General features: G+C 42.0%; 1 protein-coding gene across 4 annotated transcripts in view; it reads right to left on the bottom strand.

The window, feature by feature from the left end:
• Nucleotides 1-293: 293 nt before the first annotated feature.
• USO1 (USO1 vesicle transport factor) overlaps nucleotides 294-24,649 on the bottom strand; it is a 34,028-nt gene continuing 9,672 nt past the window's right edge. The window contains exons 5-25 of one of the 4 annotated variants that reach the window (XM_061992422.1): nucleotides 22,294-22,394; nucleotides 21,388-21,490; nucleotides 21,182-21,237; nucleotides 20,458-20,578; nucleotides 19,130-19,308; nucleotides 18,245-18,385; nucleotides 17,385-17,473; nucleotides 16,512-16,666; nucleotides 15,334-15,539; nucleotides 14,566-14,586; nucleotides 10,508-10,618; nucleotides 9,753-9,871; nucleotides 9,180-9,361; nucleotides 8,108-8,229; nucleotides 6,974-7,112; nucleotides 5,660-5,823; nucleotides 5,055-5,144; nucleotides 4,196-4,282; nucleotides 3,033-3,131; nucleotides 2,351-2,566; nucleotides 294-744 (exon numbers count right to left, since the gene is read on the bottom strand). In XM_061992422.1, coding sequence (XP_061848406.1) covers nucleotides 667-744; nucleotides 2,351-2,566; nucleotides 3,033-3,131; nucleotides 4,196-4,282; nucleotides 5,055-5,144; nucleotides 5,660-5,823; nucleotides 6,974-7,112; nucleotides 8,108-8,229; nucleotides 9,180-9,361; nucleotides 9,753-9,871; nucleotides 10,508-10,618; nucleotides 14,566-14,586; nucleotides 15,334-15,539; nucleotides 16,512-16,666; nucleotides 17,385-17,473; nucleotides 18,245-18,385; nucleotides 19,130-19,308; nucleotides 20,458-20,578; nucleotides 21,182-21,237; nucleotides 21,388-21,490; nucleotides 22,294-22,394 — 2,579 coding nt within the window. In that variant the 3' untranslated portion in view covers nucleotides 294-666. Of the gene's footprint in view, nucleotides 745-2,350; nucleotides 2,567-3,032; nucleotides 3,132-4,195; nucleotides 4,283-5,054; nucleotides 5,145-5,659; nucleotides 5,824-6,973; nucleotides 7,113-8,107; nucleotides 8,230-9,179; nucleotides 9,362-9,752; nucleotides 9,872-10,507; nucleotides 10,619-14,565; nucleotides 14,587-15,333; nucleotides 15,546-16,511; nucleotides 16,667-17,384; nucleotides 17,474-18,244; nucleotides 18,386-19,129; nucleotides 19,309-20,457; nucleotides 20,579-21,181; nucleotides 21,238-21,387; nucleotides 21,491-22,293; nucleotides 22,395-24,649 lie in introns of all 4 variants that reach the window. The other 3 variants (XM_061992421.1, XM_061992424.1, XM_061992423.1) reach the window with 3 other exon arrangements.

Below are 24,649 nucleotides of genomic sequence, written 5' to 3'. Positions count from 1 at the left end.
TACGCTGACTCAGTAGCACATTAGACCTCTAGAAAGAGAGTGTTGGTCTTTGTTTTCCGGTAGAGATTCTCCTTAAGAACGCTACCTTTCTGGCACGGGTCTCCACGAGCCCTCCTCGCCGCAGCACGTGTGGCGCACATGGCGTGTGGCACTGCCCTGGGGCTTGAGGCACCGGGCGCCATGCACGCCCCGCGGCCACACCAACCTTCTACCTCACCGCTCGGGGAAGGAGGCCGCGAGTCAGGCTCAAGCTCCATGCTGAAAGCAGGGGCAATGATTCCATTTGACAGATGTTAAGCTAAATACTTTTGTATTTAATTAAGAGTTCCAGAAGGTTAAAACCGTAGACAAATGCACAGAACTTTTGCGGGTGACAATGAACTGAGGCAGCCACATTGTCGTCCCCATGCTTTAAACGGTGTCTAAAGCAGCTTCTAAACAAGTATAATTTGGGATACTCATGTAGAATTTAAACAGTGATTTGTGTTTGCTTTAACTAGTATGAAGGAGTTTCAAAACATTTGAGTAACTTGTAACTAGTCCCACGGTTTCCATTTTCCCGTCTGCTTCTCATAAGCACGTTTTGCTTTGTATACCAACAATAGATTTTTTTTTCCCCCCCAAGAACAATGCAATCTAGTTTTCATGTTAACACACTAAAGCATTCTAGTCTTGCTCCTCTTCATCTCCATCCTCATCTTCATCTCCTTGATCTCCAGATTCGATATCATCTTCATCTTCAACCTGAAATTAAGAAAGATCTGTTGTGAGCAGTAACGTCCCTTACCCTGATCCAACCTTCTGAAGGTTGAAATGCTGAGGGAGTAAAAATCAGCTCAAAGCTAACCTCAAATTATCATGCTGTATCAATTAGTGCTTAATACAGGCAACCATTTGTAACAGTTTGTAACTCCTCTGCTGAGGATGGCTCAGTACTGGGAAGAGCTGCCTCCGTTCGGCACCATCAGTTCTGCCCCTTACATTCCAGTAAGTGACTTCATGTGTGTCCCACTTTCCCATACAGTTGTGGAATGAAAATCCACACTCTTCACCAAAGAGGCTGAGGAGGAAAACATGTCTGTCCAGCACTTGGCAACACCACACGTGAAGCTGTTCATGTCTGCTAGGATACTTCATCTCTTTTTAAGTCATTTCCAGGTCAACAGACCCAATGATTCCTTGGCTACACTTAATGGATCTATGCTTGCTACAAACACTTTTCAGTACAAGTACTGCCTCTGCCTGCCACAGACTCTTTAAAACCTTACTCCTACAGCTGAAGCTAAACCAGGTGACTGTTAACTACCAATACATAATCCATCCTCTAAGGGGGATTGCATGAACAACAGAATGGTTGTCTCCTGACAGGAACCCCAGGCTCCAGCCTGCTGTTCACAGAATCACAGAATCTTAAGGGTTGGAAGGGACCTCAAAAGATCATCTAGTCCAACCCCCCTGCCAGAGCAGGGCCACCTAGAGTAGCTCACAGAGGAACTCATCCAGGTGGGTTTTGAATGTCTCCAGAGAAGGAAACTCCACAACCCATCTGGGCAGCCTGTTCCAGTGCTCCCTCACCTGAACAGTAAAGAAATTCTTCCTTGTATTTCTTTGGAACCTCTTGTGTTCCAGTTTACACTCATTGCCCCTTGTCCTATCATTGACCACCATTGAGAAGAGCCTGGTTCCATTCTCCTGACACCCACTCTTTACATATTTGTAAACATTAATGAGGTCACCCCCTCAGTCTTCTCTTGTCCAAGCTGAAGAGCCCCAGCTCCCTCAGCCTTTCATCAAAAGGGAGATGCTCCACTCCCCTAATCATCTTGGTGGCCCTGCACTGAGCTGTTCAGCCACAGTAGCTGCAGCACAACAACTAGTTACATCCACTGGACAGTCACATTGATTCTTGAAAGGAACTGCCCAGAAGACGAGGCTGCCAGAAACTGTCCTGACAGTCTGCAGCGCTGCTTAAGCAGCAGACTAAAACGTTCTGTTTGCCACTTGTGTTATCTGTGGAATGATCGCTTAGGATTATGAACACACCATCATCTGCTTGCTGGCAAGGCTGCCTCAAGACCAGGCACATGGTCAGGTGTCATTCCAGATGCTTCCACAAGTAGTTTTCCTCACAGGGTTTGGTAGGACCTCCCTAAGACAAACAATTCTTTCAAGAGGCAGTTGTCATCTTTTATTGGTGGCTGCCAATGTAAGTTCAGAACACAACTCTGGTAGATTCAGCAGTCCTTTATTCATAGAAAGACGTCTCACCAGACTTCATGGTATTGCCAAACCCAGAATGTTCAGACCTGCCTCAGACCCAAGAGCTCACCGGATCCCTTCTTTTACTTACCGGTACACCAAGATCCTTCAGTTTGATCTTCAGTGCAGATAGTTTCTGATCCTGATCAGCCAAAAGCACCAGAAGATCATCCTGTTCCTTCTTTGATTCTGCAACTTCTTGCTGAAGCTTACTTTTCTCATCTTGCAAGATAGCAACTGTACTACTGGATGAATCCAGGTGCTGTTTTAGGGATTCTTTTTCCTCAGAAAGGGCTTTTACTTCACTCTGGTAACAAGAAAAATCCCACACCAAGTTACAACGTAAGCATAGGAACAGCTGAAGCCTTGTTTCCTATAAACACGTTCCATATGTGTATGGAACTTGCAATAGCTCCAACCCCACCATGTGCCCTCTGGACTTGCTCTCACACACTTCCTTACCCAAAATCCCCATATTACCAGAAGTAAGGTAGGTAGAAGTCTTAACAGTGGCTACTTTCCTTACAGCTAAACTGGACTGTCCATATCAGAATACAGCTACCAACTGTCCTACCAACTCTTCAAAGGCAGACAAGGCCTACATTTCCAAGTGAAAAATGAAGGAGGCAACACACCCAGCTTCCTCTACAGAGCTTGAAACAATTAAGATGCTGAGGAAACAAACCACTTCAACCCAAACCTTTTCTACTGTAGGAGTCCTCCTAACCGAAGGCTGAGTATCAAGTGACTTGTTTTGTTCACCCACTACCAACCTTTAGTTCTTTTATTTCCTGCTCAAGTCGCCCCTCCAGTTCAGAGTTGTTCACCACTGTTTTGCTGCTATCTCCTAACGCAGCATCTGCCGTTGCATTCTGTGATCAGAAAATTCAGTATCAGACCTCTGAATGTCTCAAACGCAAAGACAGTAAGTCAAGACTTTACACAGTCAGCTATGCAATTTAAAAGCTTATTTTTTCCTTACAGTGTAGCGAAGATGTGGTAGTTATGTGCATCTCGTGCTACAAGGCATCAGGAAACAGATCTGTGCTTCCTGGGGTTTGGGGTTTCAATAAACACATATGCACGTGCATACAAAAAGGAGAACACAAGGCGCAACCTTATTTTATAGCAACTGCACTCACAGAGACTGTTGGGGTTTTTTTGCTAAGCAGACCCTGTCTGTTACAGGCCAAGAGCTTTCACTTGGATGCCTCTTAAGTGCCAATTTATTGTTTTAATTCAGCTAAATATCCTGATCTTTGTGACTAAAATAGCAACAGTTGAATCACATCCAGTCCTACCCAAGGCTATTATTTCCAAACCATGGCAGCTGTCTTCCAGCTAAAACTGCAACATGGCATGCATTCAAGACAACTGCCCCTGCAGCTATAGCATGCAGGAAAGCTGGGCAGTCTGTGGGGTGGTAGTGAGGTGGCCTCACAATCAGTAGCAGCACAGAGCACTTGAATGTGCCTCTGCCTCTTCTTCTGAAGCACTGGAGGTCTGCACAGACAGATGCACCTACCATTTGCCATTCAATTGTATGTCAACTTTCAAATTACCTTCCTCAACCGTTTGCAGGAATGATGACTCCTCTAATGTACATGGTATCAAGCATTTGTGTCTCACAAGAGGTGATTTCCTTTGGTTGGGGTATAAGCTTAAAACACTGAATAGCTGGTATTCCTTTGTTAAAAAATACCAAGGAACAGTGGCCTCACAGAACAACAACTTAACTGGAGTTTCCTTCTTTCCTCATGAAGGATTTGTCTAGGCAACACATTACTTCATTTAAAGCACTGTTGGAATCACTTGCTGATGTATATTATTAAAACAAGTTTGGTTTACCACAACAGCTACAGACAGCATAAACAGGAAAGCAAAGTCTTCAAGGTTTAGTCCCCAAAGAGAAAATAGGAAACTTTTTTACTGGTACCATTACTTGTAGCTTTTGATTCTCAATCTGAAGCTTAGAGATTTCTGCAGACTGCAGTTGTATCTGGTTCCTGAGCATTTCTAATTCCTTTGGGAAACAAAGACAACACATACTTTTCAGTTATCTTGATAAAGCAAGGTCGTTATTCACATTAAGTTTTTCTTAATGCTACCAGGCTCCTTCATGCTAGCATACACGTGAGAAAAGCTGCAGTCCTCTCTCAATGACATCACAGCAACAGTTTCTGTACAAGATAAAACTAGTCAGCAGCATGCACCAGTTTCTGCCCTGCTCTTACAAACTCTTTTCTGCAGAATGCCCAATCAAGGCACCTGTCCAAGCCTCAGCCACGTTTGTAATGGCGTTTCCCACCACCAGCATTCCCACTAGCATCATCCACACATTACCATCCTTGGTGCAGAAACCCATTGTATCTTATCAATCCTGCCACTGTTAGTTCTCTCAAAGCAACTCTGCTAGATACATTTTGAGCAACTGTTACCTTAAATTTCAGAATCTGCAGACATTTAAACACTTACTCTGTGCTCTGCATTTAACACCTGGAAGCTTTCATATCAACATTTAAATATACGTTTTGCAACGGATAAACAGATTTTGCACTTCTGAAGAGTCTGCTCAGTATCTTCTGCTGCCTCAAACCTGCTTAGCAAGAACAACTGATGCATTTTTTGGATGTATAATCTTGGTGCTCCCAAGATCACTGCCATCATCACATACAGGTACGCCATTAAAAACAGCAACATGCTTAGGAATCAATGCTCCTCAAGTTTGACAAAGCTCCCTTCCCATCCCACCTACCATTGTTCATTGCAGCTTTGCTGAAATACCACAAACTCACCTTCTGTAGTTCATTATTGAGTTCCAAGCCACCAGATTTGCTGGTCTGGGAAGACTGCTCTGTTGTTCCCATTTCCAGCTGCGAAGATTTCTGTAACAAAAACAGGGAAATCAGTCATAGAACTGGACAGACTAAATAACAGTCATGTTGTCAGAACACAAAGCAAACCCTGTGCCTGCATAATCAAAGTTCCCCACAGAGAAGGTGCAAACAGGCTGAGAAAACCATCATAAAACTCTCTGGTTACACAAAAACATACACAAAACACAAGCAGCATGTGTCATCCTGCATTTTGAGAAGCAGGCCACCATAAGTACGTTTTCAGCATTACCCTCCTAAAGTTCTAGGAGACACCTACAATTCTTTCCTGCCTAAAACATGCTAAAAAGAGACTACAGTACAACAGGTCCGCTGCACAAATTATTGTTGGGAACATTCTGAAGTAGAAAAGTCTATGCTCAAGCCATCTCCCATCATATTTCCCATTATCAGCATGCAATCAGTTATGACTGACTGCCGTCATAATGAAGACTTCAACATAGGGCAAATTACGTTTGAAAAGAGGAACCAGAACCTGCATCAAGTTCTGCTGAGACAGCACTTACCAACTTTTCAATCACAGAATCCTTTTCCCTTAACTGCCCTTGCAGCAGCTCATGCTTGTTTTTCCATTCTTCCAGCTCTTCTTTCAATTTGCTTACTTCTTCCACCTGAATGCCATTCATCTGAAATGTCTCGCTGTGGGAATTATGATGCTGAGTGTCCTTTCCTAAACGGCAGAGTTTACAACAATGGTCACAAACACATTTTGAAGCCAGCTTTAAACATGTCAGTTAAAGTATTGATTGTCCATCCTTCTCCTGCTCCACAGGGCAATACCAACCATTCTAACTCAAGAACCAAAGCAAAACATCTAAGAATTCTCTAGCAAAAGCTGAATAAAGAGCTCTAACTTGCTATTCCTTCAACCGTGTATTTATGGCTGCACCTGCATGCTGCTTCAGTCATTCAGTTCATCCATAGTAACTTCACAGACAAATCATTCTAGAGAGAAAGGACGATTGTTTCCTTAGTTGTTTTTAATCATAAATAATCCAGAAGGCAGAATTCCTTTTTGAAATCACATCATATCCAGCTTATCAGGCATCTTGACTTTGGAATAACTTGAACATACCGCCCCAATTTAAACATTTGGTTGGCAGTCTCTCTAGTGACAGTAATATGCCTCATCTTGGGCATCTGCCATACCACATTCTTCTCTAATTCATGCTTTCATACACAGACCCAAAATTCAGCCCACACTGTGGCTCATCCATTCACTATCTAAGTCTGAAAAGGCACTTAAAGCAAAACCTAGTACGTTCAGATAATGAAGCAGATCTCATGCTTTAACAAAACTGTTTGCAATCACAGAATTATGTCGAATCACAGAATGGTAGGGGTTGGAGGGGACCTTTAGAGATGATCCAGTCCAACCCCTCTCCTACAGCAGGTCCACCTAGATCAGGTTGCACAGGAACATGTCCAAGTGGGTTTTGAAGATCTCCAGAGAAGAAGACTCCACACCCTCCCTGGGCAGCCTGTGCCAGGGCTCCCTCACCTGAACAGTGAAATACTTTTTCCTTATGTTTAAATGGAACTTTTTGTGTTCCAGCTTCTTTCCATTACTACTTGTCCTGTCACTAGACACAACAGAAAAAAGTGATGCCCCAACCTCCTGACATCCACCATTTAGGTATTTGTAAATATTCAACATCCATCTTAAAAAAGTGTATTTAGTCATGACGGGAAGTTTTCTTATGCCGCAGAACACAGAACAGCTTGCCCAAAGTGACAGAAAGTTGTCTGCTGGAGCTGTTCTGTAGCTTGCCATAAATCACACAACATTATTTTTTTTAATTATTCTTTCTACAGCCTACCTAGTTGTACTTTAAGGAGATTATATTGGTCCTTATGCTGTTGGATCTGTGACACTTGCTGTGTAACTGTTGCTTGGAGCTGTTCATTTTGAGACGTTAAAGTGTTAATTTGTTGTTTTAATTCTTCAAGCTCCTGGTCCTGAGAAGAAAAAAAAAAAGACACTTAAGAGTAATAACACCTTTGAATATAAGACTATTAAGAAGGCAAACAGTCAGGAAAACCTTGACTCCACCAATACACACGACTGACTAGTGACACTGTCAGGTCTACTTGTAACAGATGAGCAGAAAAGCCTCATGTAAACTGAGATAGCTACTCCTGGGAAAAAGTCCTGGGAAAGATAGAAGCAGTCTGCCAGACCAATGCCTTCTGAACTTTTGGAGGAGATCTCCAGCATCTCCACACAGTACAGCAGGAGATTTAAAAAAAAAAAAAAAAAGGTAAGTGGAAGTTGATGCCTGCAATTTCCCTGCATCGTGCTGAAGCCTGCACTCATTTGGTCCACTTCAAGAGTCTTAAAGGAAGTTATGGCAATTGCAGTCATCATACATTCGGTAAAGCCTCATTGGTGGATCACAAGTGCCTCTTTGTTCCACATGTACCACTATACTTTGCATCCATTCCAGACACCTGAACAAAAAACACCTACCTCAGTTGTCCATTACCTACTTAAGTTCATTAGTTTTGCTCCTCTACTTCTCAATCTATGCCCAAACTGAACCATTCTTGGAAAAAAAACCAAACTGAAAGTCCAACCACAGCAGGTATACCCAAACTTCACTGACAGGCCCCCTTCATTTCTTAAACCAGCCATATTTATCCTGTCATCTTTTCAAAGTTTAGAGCGCAGAAGTAAGAATTGCATCTCTCTGCGGACGGCTGCAAGTTCTCCAGTTACTCATTTGTGAAGAAACAAACACGGGAAAGGGCAGATGCACCCCAGGAAAAGAATTAAAATTAACTAATATTCTAAACACTGACATTTCATTTGAACCAGAACTTAAGTGTTTTCAGAAGTTTCTTTGCATTGCCAGATTCCTTGCTACTTGTTTTGGAACACGGGGTATCAAACTGCACCAAGAGCCAGAACAAACAATTTCTGGAGGTGCATGCGCAGTGCAACTCCCTCTCACCTGCTCTCTAATGACTTTTTTGTAGTGAGTCACAATGTTGTCATGCTGTTCCAATGTCTTCTTGACCTCCTCCTCCTTTTTATCTTCCTCGCTGGACTTGTAAATAGCTTTACTTATGACACCTGTCAAAAACAGTTTTTGTCAGCTGAAGCACAGTTCACTAATCTTTTTCACCCTCAAAACAATCTCGTGGCCTCAGTTTAAGCAAGGCATTAGAAATTCAATCTGCACTTCAAAAAAGCAACTGTCACAAAGAGGTTTAAGAAAAAAAAAGGCTATTTCCTATTAATAGTAAGGTTTGCACACTTACTGCTCTACACAGTTTCAGAAGAGCAAACAGGTGTTTTGAGTCCTACCAAAAAAAGCTATGTTTGACTTGCCTTACAGCTCCAGTACAACTGCTGCCCAAGTACTTGCACAAATAAGTGACAGACTTAGGACAAAGGCAACATGCAGATGAAATGATTGGGTAAAACTATCTTCCCTGCTTCGAGGCTTTTTCTTGCTCCAAAAAGATTTAAGTTGGGGAATATTAATAAAGAGGACATTAGTTAGATGTTAAAGATGATGACAATCTGTCCCGTTTGTGAAGGACAGAAAACACTAAAAAAAGTCCCTATCATTTTCTAACAAGCCAGGAAATTCAGCATTCATCATTTTCCCAATGAATTAGATAGAAGCAGTAAATATCTAGATCACATATTTCCACAAATCAAGTTTCTGTGACCATCGTATGTGCTCAGTACTTGAGTCTCCACATGAGCACAGTAAATACCCTTCTTGGCCACAGCGTGATAATTCACAGCATGTATTACAAATCATTTCACCTAAGAATATAAAGTTATCCCATCAGTGTAAGTCTTGATTATGGGCTTATACTGGGAATATTTTTACTAAATGCTTGACCTGCAAGCTTGGGTATATGACTACTTACAGCTATCACTGTAACATGTTTTTCAGAGTACTCCATTTTAATACCATCACACCAAAACAAGAGTGTTATATTCTGCACGTTGGGTAATGCACTTATCAGTTAATCACAAAAACTACAGAAATGAGCGTAACATCTCACCTTCCAATTCTTTTACAAGCTTGGTGAATTCATGATCAAACATCATGTGGTCTGGGCTAGAAAAACTAGGCTGTGGTTTCTGAGCAGCTCTGGAATAAAGTTCATGTTTGCTAATGAAGCCAAGCTTCTCAATGAAATTCTCCCTGCCAATCCTCTTCTCAATCAGCTGTTTCAGCTTCTCTCTAAAAAGAAGAGACAGGGAGTCACGGTGCAACACCTGAAAAGAAATTAAGCCATCCCTCCCTCAAGGTGGTTTATGCAGTTACAACTCCAATTATCAGTCTCAAGTCTTAGCCACACTAGATGCTTTGCATTCCAGATGCAATTTCTCAGTTGCTAACGACTTTCTCTCATTCCAGGAACACAGAGGTTAAGAGGAGCCATGCAAAACAATTGGCTGCTTTGCCTAGCTAGACGTGGGCTAGTTATTTTGCATCCCATAAGGAATGTGCACAGAAAATATTCAACCAAATAAGTCTTGACTGCACCACTCCAGCTAAAAGCCTCTTACAGCATCATCTGCCGTTCAGAGAACTTTTCCCAGCAGTCCTCTTACTGCTACATCATACTTACTTCCTGTAATTTTCAAGGGAATTGTCATTGTAGTAGATGGAAATGCCAAGCAAAAGTGCACACAGGCCTTGGACAAGCTGCTCCTCTTCTCCAAGGTTTTCAGCTATCTGCCCTGTAAGCTAGAGCTCTCGTTAAGGATATTCAAGGTAGTTCATAAGCACAGTACACATTAAGATACTTCTCCCTGTATCAATTCCCAGTTAAAATTATTTACAGATGTAAAAGTAAGTTTGATTAGCAAGTAGGCAAAACAGCTGATGAAATCCTCACATAGCTAGCTCCTATTTTGAAGGATATGTGTTATCACTGGTTTCCTGAATCTTCTTTTCTCAGTGACTGTCTGCTTAACCAAACAGATTCAACTTACTAGAACAGACTTTCTATTTAGACAAGGTGACAGTTTAGCCTTATGTACTTTAGTCATTTTTTTTTCCTGAAAAGCAAGCAGAGAAATAAGCTTCAAAAGAAGCAGGAAGCATTCTTCCTACCTCAGGGGTATAAGCACAAGTCACAAAAAATATCTATGGACTTGCTGGAATAAAAAATACACTTTGCTCTGTGCTGTACTCTACTTGTGCACCCTACAGACAGGTCAGCATACACAGAGCACTGTCAACAAAAGGAAAGCTCAGAGCATTTTCTTTTATGCCATACAGTATCCCAACAAACTGATCTAGATAAACATTTCACTTGAATGTGAATAATCCAAGTCATTTCCAGGCAAGTGCTTCACTCTGTAAGCAGGTCAAGGATACAAAAGGTACATTGGCTGGATTGTGAAGGAAGTGAGTGACAGCAATCGAGCAGTTACTTAGCCAAGTGCAAAGCAGCATCAGTAGTCCAACCCTAGTCTGTACTTTGCTGCCCTGAAAAGAATAGAAACCCCCAACATTATCTTTCCACAGTAGAGGACTAAAATACAAAAAACCAGAAAAGCTGTAGTCATTGAGAACTCACCCACTTCCAGCTCACCATTTAAAAAATGATAAGTCATGTCTTTCAAAATACCCATTTGTTAGTTGTACTGAACACAGCTTTAGTGCTTCAATGACACAAGTATTAAATCATTCATATTTAACTGTTTTCAGAGCAAAACAACACGCAAAACAGATGTGAAATAATTAGCACCAGTATAAAACCGTAACAAATTAGTTCTGCATTTATCATTAATACTAGGGTAACATGAAGGAACATACACACAACCCCTGTCCAGAAGGAACAAGGTGTAAATGAAATCAAGTAAGGATTCCCTAGAAGAAGGGATGCATCAGTAAGATTTTCCCGATGATTAAAACTCATCGTGTGTTCCAAATAGTATTTTTAAGTAAAGAAAAATTATACTGGAGTGGCTTTTGGTTTAGAAAACATGTACATTAAGGCAGCAAGAGGAACATTAACTGAGGTATTTGTTTTTGCTAAGCAAAACTAATTTTCATCTGCAAATTGACCATTTTCTCAATTCTGCTCCCTTTGTCTTTGCTCAGATACTGCGGCCACAGCAGCCTTAAGACAGGCATACATCTCTTCCAATGGTCAGTACTCAGAAGGCAACCAAGAAAAATGTTCCCTGCATGGAGAACTAAACATCATAAAAACACCTCATAAATTGAGTAAAGTCACAGGAAGATAAAGTCAAGAACTGCTGGGACATCCTCGAAGAGGGCAAGAAAATACAGGGAAGGAGTGGTCACAACAATTAAAGTGGCAAAAGCAAGTCTGTGAGAGTTATCTGCACTTGAGGCATTGAACTTCCGTCCAACCCTCTGATAACCTCTGTGCTTTAGAGCTGAAGGCAGTGTTGCTTTTAACGTTATATAAGCATGGGGGGAAGAAAAAAAGCTCCCCACCTCCCAGGTCTCTGAAGAAGTCAGTCTGCCCATCAAAAGAGCCCAAAACAGCTAGTGAGCAGCAGTCTGGCAAGAAGCTCTTCTGTAGCAGGCTCTCAGCTACCCAACTGCCACTGCATACCAAGGAATTGAGTCTAGCAAATCTGAAAGAAAACATGGCACTCTGCAGAGCCTGCCTTTGAGGACTTCCCCTAAATGCTGGGGTTTGTTGCAGTCTATCACCACCAGTAAGATGAAAATCTCCCTAAAGGAGAAGAACACAGATGACTGATATTGAGACTGTGGCAGTCATTCCTAATGCTGCACACATAGGAAAGGCAGCGTCTGGCCTTTTTCTATCATCAGAACTTCCATAATGGCTAGAACAGCAGAGAGCACAGCTGTCACCACCAACTGCACAGCTCCTGCCTGTCGTATTCCACAGTGAGTACTACACACCCTGCCAGCAATCATAATTTAGTCTTTGCTGTAGGTTTGTCTGCAGTTGTGATCCTGTCATGCCATTGTATTATCTTCCTTACTGCTGCTCTTCTAGCTCAAGGTGACAACAGGTTTTGTTTCCACTGACCTAGACTTCACTCCTCACCCAACACCTATTCTCCTCTTGCCCTCTCCTTTCCTCTGCACTGGCTCATTTACCTTTTTCTATCACCACTGTGCATTTTCCCTACCCACTTTGCAGTTGGTAATTAGTTAATGACTTGCATGCAACACACCACCTTCAGATCTCTGCTCATGAGGTTATGTTTACTTCCAAGACAGTCTAATGACAAGACATATTTAAGAGACATTCACTAGCACACAGCAAGCTTACCCAAAAAGGCAAGACAGGACATTCAAAAAGCTATCTCACTACTTGTTATTACCCATTAGGTAAGGCTACAGACTTTAGGTGAAGCATGAATTAAGACACAAGGTGACAAATCATAGCTCTTACAAGCTCACGCAGAAAATCATCTGCCATACCACTCTAGTGTAGTGAACTACAATGGCATTGTTTTGTAGAGCAGCTTAGATGAAATTGCTAACAACACAGGCCCTTCTTGCTATACTGAAGCCTCTAGACAGGTGATGGGCTTCCTCATTGCCATCTCACATAACTACTGGGTCACTTAGGTTGAAAGGGATCCTGGTAATCACATAGGCTGTACACTACTTTAACACCAGAGCGCTGTAAAAGCACCAATTCTGCCCAAATGACTTCCAGATGAGATTCAGTAACAGTCTCATGTCACTGCCAGCTGTGTAACTGAAGCCACCCCAGAAACCCCTTTGGGGAAACACAACCATAAGGTAGCAGCGCTCAAGGATGGAGTGTCCTTTCACCCTTGCGATGGATAGTGTATCCACCCTCCACATGTGCACTATGCCCCTACCTGAAAGTACCATTACGCAACGGGCAGCGAAACTGCTCTTTTACCCCCAACTAATTTCTTCTCACACCTTGGACTGCTCCGAAAGAACTGGGAATATCTTTTTCCCAGTCCTTCAACTCTGGAGGGAGAGCTGTACCCCTCCCTATGCTCAGTCATAAAGCCTCTAGCAAACCTGAGAACAAGCCACTTGGTTTGACCAACTCCACCAAGCTCCTATTTCTACAAGTGACAGACTTTGCTACGCTTGACCAGTTTGAACACCGACAATCTGCATTTAATCCCACAGCAACCACCATGCACCACTGCTTTCATTCTTCTGGGACAGCCAAAAGTTAACTTGGGGCAACCTGTACCAGTCCATAGAAGTTTGAACTCCAAATTTTGAGATTGAATAATTACTGATAAAACATCTGTGACATCCATTATATGTGCCAAGACATCAGTCACACCAACTTACTCTTCATCCAAAGACAGAGCCAATTCTGCCCTAACTGAACAAAGAGAAACACTTGCTTCAAACTGAAAAGCAGCTCTAGAAACCCTTTTCCCCTCCCATTTACAAACACTGGCTCTTACCATCCCAACACTACTAGCCAGTTCACACACACTGGGAACAACCATCAGTGGCAGCCTTGCCCTACAGCTCACTGGCACACCTTGTGCTTCTTGAGACAACACTGGTGGAAGTGTCCCTTTCTTGCTTGTGTGATCCAACCTTTACAGCACGCATTACCTGCTGGAAGCAGTTGCAAATGACATTTCTTCTCAAGTGCTGCCTGTCTGAGGTCATATTAACATGTTCTGCCTAAGGATTTCCACACGGTCTAAAACACCATCTCTAAAAAACAACCCAATAGGCACCTATTTTCTAGACATATCATGGTAACACCTAGTGTGATAGATGCCGCTCTCTGTGGCCACTGTTCTATATTCATGGCTGGTATCAATATAGCCCCACACCTCAGTACTACCGTGATCAATGTGGTAAACAAAGCAGACAACTCCACAGCAGCAATACTGCAGAATGGGGTTTTTCTGCTGCTGTTAACCAGCTTAGCAGTGCTTTAACTAACATAGCCTGGAAGCCAAACAACTTGCCTCAGGGGTCATTTGTCAGTACTGAGAACCCTGTTAAATGGAACATACAAAGTGGCTGGTGGGCAGGTGAATCACAGTTTTTCTTTTAGCAGTCAGGAAATCTGCAGCATGTTCCCACTTCAGATTGTACCAGCTGTTTGCTACAGGCCAGTCAGAGAAAACAGTATTTCTAAGAGGTTAAATTTTTATTACAAGAAAGCGTATCTGTTAGGTGAACAGCTGGTGAATGAGTCCGCCCCACTGGGAAGAAAGCACCCGTGCTACCAAAGATCTTTATCCCATAATTTTGTGGAACACCTCCAGAGAATCCCCTGGAGACACAGAAAGAGCATGTTATGCTAGGAAAAAACCCAAACCCAACTGCAACACAAAGCTGTAAGTGGAAACACATCAAAAAGCAGTTAAAGAAAACCTCCCCAGCAAAACCCAAGACAAGAGGAAAAGACCTGCTCTTGGCAAGAAAACACCCAAGCTGTGCCAAAATGTACATACCCGTCTGTCGATCTTATCACCCTGCAAGTTACACACATATTACTTCAGAACCTTGAACCAGAACACATTTTAGAAACATCCCCCCCAAACTTTGAGTCCCCTGTATCATTTAAGCCTAAAGAATCACAGGCAGTTTTACTAACTCAAATTGACCTTGGACAAAAATGCTGGGAAAAGGATTAAAAGGACTATTGTCTATTTGCAGGTACTGCAGATAAAAAATTCCAGCATTCTGCCATTATTCTCAATCACAGGAAAGTCAAACTGCTGCCAGACTTAATTAGCTCCCCGTTATTACACCACTCAGGGAAAACTATGCATAACACAAGGAAATGTCCCAAGGAAGTGTGGGCTGGGAGGTGAAGTTGACTCGCTTGCCATCAGACAAGCCAAGTGTTAACATGTTGAAACAAGTTCAAAAAAGCTTTTAGCTTTGAGTAGTAAAACCAATAATAATCAATACACGACAACCTGGTATTTTTTTAAGATGTTTAAAGTTAGCAGTTAGAGGTAAAATTCTAAACAGGCACTTGAGCAATAAGTGAGGATCCTGCCAGTTTGCCTTGTCTTTTAGACCAAATTTAAGGTCTAGGTGCTTTAGGATCTTCTGTCTAGTAAGGCTAGGCAACATCAAGCAGCAATCGCTGATGAAAAAGCAAGGTTTGCTGCTTTTCTCCACCATCTGAGCCTAGGGTGCTTTAAGCAAAGGTAAGAGCACTCCTGGCAAGCTGTGGGTTTACGCCGGAGGGGGGCTGGTCAGTGCCGTACCTGTGAGAGGATGTTGGTGCACTGCTGCAGCAGCGACACTGGCGGGTTGCCGATGCTTGTAGCCAGCTGGACCCGCAGGAGTTGTTCCTTCAGAGTGGCGTTTTCCTGCAGCGCGTGGGCCAGGGCCACGGCAGCACACCAGTTAGAAAGAGAGTCCGTAGAAAAGAGGCCCCCACAGAGCAGCTGGCCAGCTGAGACAGAGTTACCTGTAGCTACCAGAATGGCCAAGAGGTACATGTGAGATGAAAACAAGCCACAAAGCCAGCAAAATATTTAAGACATCAGTATAGCGTTAAAAAACAGAAAAACTAAATGAGCCAAGTTTTAGAAGCCGCATCGTCTTGCTTGGATCAGACACTTCATAGAATCATAGAATGGTAGGGGTTGGAAGGGACCTTTAGAGATCAACCAGTCCAACCCCCCTGCAGAAGCAGGTTCACCTAGATCAGGTCATACAGGAACATGTCCAGGCGGGTCTTGAAGACCTCCAAGGAAGGAAACTCCACAACCCCCCTGGGCAGCCTGTGCCAGGGCTCCATCACCTGAACAGTGAAATGTTTTTTTCTTATGTTTAAGTGGAACTTTTTGTGTTCCAGTTTCATGCCATTACCCCTTGTCCCGTTGCTACATACAATAGAAAAAAGGGATGTCCCAACCTCCTGACACCCACCCTTTAGACATTTGTAAATGTTAATGAGATCCCTCCTCAGTCTCCTCTTTTCTAAACAGCCCCAGTTCCTGCAGCCTTTCCTCGTATGAAAGATGTTCCAGTCCCCTGATTATCTTTGGTGGCCCTGAGCTGGACTCTCTTCAGAAATTCCCTGTCCCTCTTGAGCCGAGGAGCCCAGAACTGGACACAGGACTCCAGATGAGGCCTCACCAGGGCAGAGTAGAGAGTGAACAGAACCTCCCTTGACCTGCTGGCTATACTCTTCTTGATGCACTCCAGGATGTCATTGGCCTTCTTGGCCATGAGAGCACATTGCCGGCTCATGTTTAGTTTATTATCAATTAGGACTCCCAGGTCTCTCTCTGCAGAGCTGCTCTTCAGCAGGTCAATCCCCAGCCTGTACTGGTGCACTTAATGTCAGGTAAGTAATTTTGCAGAGGACATCAGATGATGCATTACATGTTTGTGCCAGTTCACAACTGGCTGCAGAGACGTTAGCTGTGCATACCGTCAATAGTCGATGGCAGAAGAGTTGAAACGATTTCGCCTTGTCCTTTTTGGTTTTTGTATAAAAAGCACTGGAAACAATAGAGAACAGCACAACGCAGCACGAAAGGCTGCCTTTCATTTACCATGGACATCAGCAGCACTACAATTGCAGGCCTGTTTGGAAGGAGAAAAACCATTAGGACAAAATTGTCAAAGAAGACAATTACAGATGGACAATTTAGAGTGTAAGACTTTTGCTTATTCCATCTATTATCTTTTCAAATATTGAGAGTTACACTTTTTATTTGAATACCCCAGTTTCTCAGTCAGTTAAAACACAAAGCAGCAGATTCATTACACCTGACTGCAAGGAGCAGTCCTCCACAATACTGTCACTTCCTGTTGTGTCCCCCGCAGCTCCCTGCTAGCTTCAGTCAGGCTGTAGAAGATGCCTCCTAAGGCCACCAGCAGCTTGTAATACAGAATGCTCTTTTCCTATCCTCACATTCAAATGTTGAGATTAAGATCTCATTAAGACAACACTTGCTGTTGCCCAGTCTGAGTATCAATTACTTAACTATTTTCCTAGCCTCTAAATCCTTCTATAGACTGTCCTCTGGCTGACAGAGGCAGCTCATCTCAAGCTAGGAATTTCTCAACTACAGGTCATTCACTTTTCAAGTACCACATAACAAATAAAGTCATTTCTAGGCCTCATCTCTGTGGCAGCAAACCTGAACACTTTCATGCTCAATGTAACACACCTAACGTGAACGTGAAGCTGTTTCTCTGCGTTGTAATTTCAAACTCTGAATTTAAACTACCATTAGACTGCCATTGCTCCTACCAATACATCATTACCCAATACAGCTAAATACTTTTCTTCCTCTACCTTGGTGGATTAGAAGGTGCATTTACAGAGGCAAAGTAGTCTTGATTCATCTGGCATCCTCGAATGACCTCTGATACAGTATTAATGGTCTACAGAAAAGGTAAATAAGAAATAAAATGGTTATTTAAATGTGAGCCATAACCTAATACCTAGATCACTCAAAATTATTCAAAATCACCCCAACAACTCAGTATTGAAAAACACATACCAAGTCTCAGCATAGAGATCTATTCAATAAAACCATTTCAAATGAAATCCAAACAGCCATCAGCTGTGAAGATGCTGAGCAAAGGTTAAGGGACAGAAAGCTCAGATGGCTCTATCGTACCCAGTTACCCTCAACTTCATTTTCCATGCCAGATCAGTTTTGCTGTGACAGCCAGTCAAAGTGGACATTTTGGACAAGTTAAGAGATAAAAACATTGAAATCAAGGCTGTGACAAAGAAATCAGTCTACGCTCTATCTAAGCACGTTATTTTATCAAGGGAAAAAAACACCTCATCCTACACTGCTGTCAGTCAGAATACTTCTAGACTCTGTCAAAAGAGAAAACTAACAACAAAAAGCATCCCCAAAACAAGGAAACACATGAATCAATTCAGCCACGGGGATATGCTGATATCCAACAGAACAAAAAAAGGCAAATCCAAATACTTTCTGGTTGCAGAATATAATGTAAAAGATTGTCTTTTATTTCTGTTGCCCACACAGGAAGCTGACATCTCTGGGCTCTGAAATACTTCCTGAGCAACTACTGTAGTTTCATTTCAGTTTGTCTCCATAGCAACTCATTATCCCTGTAGACTCCTGCTTTCACCCATTTAGTTGCCCCCATCCCTACAACTATTTGCTCCCTTACTTCTGTCAGGATATCAGCAGGAACTCCAGTTGCCATCAGGATTGTGCAGAGCTGCTGTAACAAGCCACAGTGAAACATTGCCTTCTGACAGCTGCTGGTAGCACCAGGAGGATTTGTGGGAGACACAAGGACCCGCACAAGCTAGAAAAAAAGAAATGTTTCTATGTGAAGAGAGCCTGACACCTTCTAAAATGCAAAACAGAACAAACTTGCTTACTTGAAGTTTAGCTATGAAATATAATTGCTTCTAAAAATGGAGATGAAAGACAACAATCCAATAGTATGTTCATCTCATTACTATGTATGGCTGATTTTGAGCTCAGTGAAATCCTCTAAAATCTTCAAATATCTGACTCAATTGCAAATGTTGCAACTAAGTGATGAGAAATCAAGCTGTAGGTATGGTATCTGGTTCACCATTTGTCAGAAAGCGAGAAGCTACCTTCATCATTAACATCAGCTTCCACATCAAGTGCCACAGAACATGAAAACCTTATTCCAGGTTTTTAGAGGAGTGAGAAGAATGGAAGACGGCCAACGATCAATAATTACAAGGCCCTAAGTGAAGGCAGCTTCTGGAACTCAGTTAAGGCATCATATCCATGCACAAAATTCATACAGGAGGATTCTTTATATAGAACACCCCTAATTATGAAGTTAATCACTATTACACCTTCAGTTACATGAAATGAAGTTATGTGCCAGCCGTTACAAACTCACCCCTGACTAACAGCACTTGTACTGACACAGCACATCTCATGAACACTGGTAGCTAATTCTGAGCTGAAGACAACAACCAATTTCCTAGTTAACTGATACATCACACTTATTCCTTATTGCAAGAAAGCTGATATTGGTACTTAGGAGTTGGATTAAGTGTTCCACCTGCAGCATTAGGTGAAGATTAGTTACTTTCTGTGCAGACCACCCACAGTTGTCATCTCCAACTTCAAACCAAGGCTTCATACGCTGAATGTATGAACCTTCTTTGAAGAAATTCTGATTGGAATTATTATTCTTCAACAAGTTCTGTAATAGGAGGAGACAGTCTTCTACTACTATTCCTGGTGAGACAAAACAACAAAATATTCATCAAAAAACGACACATGGAAAACTAACTAGCTTCTCCATGCACTAAGTACGTTCTGGACTGAACAGAGCACCCACATCCGAACTCTTCATTCTCAACAACATGAATAAAGGTGGCCAGCATCTGGTACTGTTGGGATGCTTCTAAATCTGGACTCAACAGGAAGGATAGAGACGTACTCCTTGCACTCCTTAAATCACACAGGCAGTGCCAGACTTGGGACCGGGAGAACAAAGAGACAGCAGCTGTCGCATTCCCCTGCCTGCTCCTGCCACAGAGCCACAGTCAGCACTCCAGCCCCTGCAGGGCCGCCGGTGGGAGGCACGAACACGCAGGAGGGGGGAAGCAGAGAACTCTTATCACCTTGGAATTTCCATGCCACATCTCCTAAAATTACTAACTGCCTAAAAATAGCAGCTTGGAATCAAACATTTGCTTAATCCTTCCATGCCAACACACCTGAAATAGTTAAGCTGGAAAAGAAGCAATAACCGCTCCTGCAGCCCACAGAAAAGTCACGGAACAGCAACCTGTTTTGTTACTGAAACAGATCCTGTTGCAAACTACAATTTGGGGTAAACTTATAATGTGTTACTAATAAGAAAATAAAAGGAGCACCTGAGTGCTGCCTCATTTTTTGCTCACTTTTTAATAATTTTTTTCCTCTCCCAAGGAGCTGACCAGACAACTGCAGTTATTAGTGTGGATGAAAAAAACTCAGCTGTTACTTCCAGCCACTCCAGACATCTCAGGATCTTGCAGGAGGAATGCAGATGCTTAACTTGGTAAGTGACAAATGTGGCATACACGTATCTGATGCTGCCATTCCAAGCATATTCATTCACAGACCTAAGCCAAACAGGAACACACCAACTCATGCACACAGAGAAATTAACTGATGTTTTAACTAAGTATCTCAAAACTAGTTTTCAAAAGATGCTGAAACCTCGTCTACTTGCTCAGTCTGGTTTTGCTTGTTTTGTTATGATCAGGATTGTATATTTTGGTCCTTCTATCCACAGACCTAGCTCCAATTCCATACTAACGTCAGCCTGTAAACATTGTCACCTAATAGTTTGTGCAGAAGCACAAGACTATGACTAAGTCTTAGACTTTTCTGTACCTCCATCACTGTTTCCTTCTTCTGTTATTATATCCAGAAGTCTCTCAAAGGCATTTTCAAAGGCAACAATCTTCTGTATGGCCGCATTACTTTTGGTCAACTGCTGTAACAACAAGACTCCCTTGACAGATAGGGGAGAGAAGAAGTTAAACTTAGTTTTACTGAAACTATATTGCTTTTCATAAGTCACAGTTCTCAGAGGGATGCCATATCAGTAGCATAATCCTTGGTCAGAATTACAGGACAGCACTGCGTGGCCTGCAACTTGGCACATCCAACCAAATCCACCAGGCACACTATGCAAGAGTTCCCACAGGCACTTCAAAACAGAAGGACAATACTATGAAAAAAGAAGAGAGAACTTGTAAAGCACCTCATCTCTTCTCTAGTTAGTCATTAGAATGTTTTGGCATCTGATGAGTAAAGAAGAACTGAAGTGAACCTGACAGAAGGACAAAAGAAAGATCAGGTAATACACTGGGAACCCTATGCGAAGGTCAGCATTTGCATTAAATACCCAGTATCAGTTTGCCTTTGTCAGGTGAATTGTGGCGAGACATCCCAAAGCCACCTAATGCAACTAAGGAATCAAATATTCCAATTAGCAAACACGGTGATATCTTGACATTCATTCATTCAATTTAATTCAAATTCTGCACAAGTACTAAGCAATGCAACAGACAGTTACTATTACAAAGATAAACTGCCTTTGTTCTGTACTTACATCATTTCGTATAACCTCTCTGGAGTCTGCTAGTAAATCCATGAGTCTGGAAACACCTGTATGAAACATAAAACAGCATAAAAATGTGCAATTTTTTCACGCTGGAAGTCTTTCAAACATCTTGCTCAAGGCTCCTCTAACCCCCTGCCAGGAAGTTTGGTGAGCTTCCAGCTTCAAGTTTATCAGCAATCAACTCAACCACTTACCCATAGGGCTGACAAGAATTATCTGCTGCACTTGAGGTCCTTGCTGCTTTAAAAGAGATGTAAGTAGTTTCACTCCAGGCCATCGAACATGGAAATCAAATTCCTGCAAAGACAGAGAAGAGTACATTAAGTAATAAATTCCTCAGTATTCAACTTCCTCTTCCAGACACCGGTTACGAACAGACACCACACAAATTAAGAACTGTCTCCTGTCAATTTCTATTTTTTGTCCATCCTCTTATAGTTAAAACACTACTTAGTGGTTCTTTCTATTATCAGCAATGTGAACTGCTAGCAATTTCTTTCTTTCTCTCTCTCTCTCTTTAGGGTAGCTCTCCTGTCTGTTTCTTCTTTCTAAAACCCACAAAGAAAGAAAAACAAAAAAGTAAAAAACCCCAAACACACCAAGTAAGACATGCCTGTTGCTCTTTCTTCCTTCATGCAGTTTGTTTGGAAATCAAATTTTTAAACAGTTGAGAATAGAGATAGTCCTTGCGAAAAACAACACTGGAAAATGAGTTAAACATGTCATGAAGATGCAAAGCTGTCACCCTTTCTACTTGAACTGCATCTCACCAGACCATATTACCTCATTATCATTTAATGATCATCTAGAAAATTATCCCTGAACAACTGAAAACAGTTGCTGTTTAAAGAGCAAAAATTTGTACTGTTTCTAATCAAATATGTAAAAAGCCTTTTGATGTTACTCTCCCTCCTTTAAAAGCTGCACTAACAGCATTATCCAGGTCAGTCTTCAGTCACCTCCAACTCTGCTTTCACTGTGTCTAAGAATACCTCAGAAGCTTCAGTAGAAAGACAAAAACATAGCTTTATCCCTTAAGATAACCTCTCTGTACAGCACTAGAAACTTTGCAGTATTCAAAGTATGACACTGTTACTCACCTCCACAAGAGTCAACAAAAGCGTGACATTTTCTTGCTGTTTAATGAAAATCTCTGTGAACTGACTTCCCAGATCATCAACTTGTTTTGGTAAGTTTTCTTCTGCAATAGTAAAAAACATGGTATTACAATACGATTGGAGCAACTTCAGGTAGTTGTGATTTTTATTCTTACTAAAGTAGGGCCATGAGTGACCAAAAAGTTTAGAGTAATTGCTATAATGTTAATTGAATTATTTTCCAAATGAGCACTAACACAAGCTTTGCACAAAAGAGAAAACCTACATTATTTGAAACATAACTTTTATGGAGAGATATTTTGGTCTAAAAACAAAGGAACCAAGAAAGGAACCAAGAATCTACTAACAAGCTCATTTCAACATGAAAAAGACCCCAACTATTTCCATTTATCATATCTGACTTGCACCCCCACAGTTGCCTGTTACAGATATAATCAAACACACTCATAAGTCAGCAGAAAATTTAGAGAGAAAAGAGAGAACCCTCCCAGAATAAAGGTAGAAGGTTTCAAGTGGCTATGTTTGCATGTGGATCAACTGATCCAGCAAAGAAGTTCCTCATAAGGACGATGCACTACTGTGCAAAAGCATCTCACACTAAGGGGCTTGAAGCAAGTGGTGGGGACTATAGACTAAAGCTAAATAGCTCAAACATCTCATCTATTTATTTTTGTTTAGCAATCAGGAAAAAAAAATAGGAAAGGAGAGTAAGTTTGAAACAGATGAGCATAAAAGCCTCTCAGTCTTGCAGTCTGAACTGCAACAAGGGAAATGAAGTGCCATTCAGTTACTTATTCTTTAGTTGGGTACATAATTGTTTTGTGAGTCATTGTTGCACAAACAAAAAACAAAAGTATCCAATAAAAGCAATAGGAAAATATGCAAATCACATCTCTGCACTGCTGCTGTTTTTCTAGGCTGATTGACAATTTACAAAGGTATTTCCCAAAACAATCCCATGAAGGTACTATTGGTTGGCATAGTGAAGGATTTTTTGATGAAAAGTTGAGGAACAGCAATTCTAATTCAAAGGGAGTTTTTTACTGTACTTTCATTTTGGACAGAAAAAGAAGATATTTCATTCAAGACCAGTACAGTTCCTGAGACCTCAGCTTTTCAACGGCCCAGCAGTAGCTCAAATCCAATTCCACTGGAGAGGGGTGGAAATTCACTTGTATGTGACACCAGAAGCCACCATACACGAAACAGGTCTCTCATTGAGTTTTAAAAATAGGTTGGTTCATTGCTTGGTTGTGTTTACACAAGGCTTCTCACAATAGCAAAGAAAGCCAATGAAAAATTCACTGCTAGAGGAGCAATGCACAGGACATATCCACTCATATCCAGCTCCAGCCCAGCAACCTCCTCCCGCCCAAGCTTCCTCTCCCCACACATCCCCTCTAAACAACTTGCTGCTTTGCTGCCTTCTCTCTCCATAACCCCACAATACCCTCCTGCCCCGCAGTGTAGCTTCCACCTGCCTGGGCTCTAAACTGTGTTTTGGGATGTTCAGACAGCCCAAGGCCTCACTGAAGAGCTGTGGCAAAGGCACTGCTGCTCAGCTTCTAAACCAAGCTGCCTTTCAGCTCCCGCAGATGTACACTCAGCACTGCGACACTGTCCCATGTCAGCAGATGAAACCACTAGCACAGGAACAGCTCAAAGCATAAAGCACAGAAAATAAATGGCAAAGCCACTGAATTTCTAACCAAAGGTCTGATTTCACTAAGTGAAGGCAAAACTCCTGCCAAAACTGTGTTATTTACAGCCTTATCAAGGAGTCACTAACAAACCATTAACAAGTGAGAAACTATAAAAAGGGTCAAAGGTTACAAACTGTCTTCAAACTCTGTACCTTTTTAGGGGTATGGCAAAACAGAGAAATCCAAGGACTCTACCAAAAAACCACAGTGCCAAGAAAACAACATTAGCTCGGCCAACCCAGTTCAAACTATTGGCAATGGTGATTCGCTGCAAGGTGTCAGTATAGAAGATCTAATTTTTAAGAACTTCCAGTAGAGGAAAGAGGGGGTTGATTGGCCTTTCAGACATCAGAGAATAGCCAGTCATTTCTTTAGTGTAGTGTAGTGAAGCAGACTGATCAGGATGTAGCTTACAAGAGGGAGAGAAAAGCAGCAACAGTCTGCTGTAAATTTTTCACTGCAGAAACTACAAAATACTAACAAAAGATGACAAAACAGAGGACAGACTATGTAAAAAGTAACTCCAGCCCAGACATCTAGCGGAATACAAGTCCAATAGTGAGTTCTCTAAAGCTGAGGGGCTTATCAAGTCTGGGTCACTCCTGGTTTACAAGAGTAAACAGAAAATCCCCAAA

The sequence above is a fragment of the Colius striatus genome, chromosome 3, assembly GCF_028858725.1.
Source record: "Colius striatus isolate bColStr4 chromosome 3, bColStr4.1.hap1, whole genome shotgun sequence".
Lineage (NCBI taxonomy): Eukaryota > Metazoa > Chordata > Aves > Coliiformes > Coliidae > Colius > Colius striatus.
The sequence above is the reverse complement of the archived record's forward strand: the minus strand, read 5'-3'. Positions and strand labels throughout refer to the sequence as shown.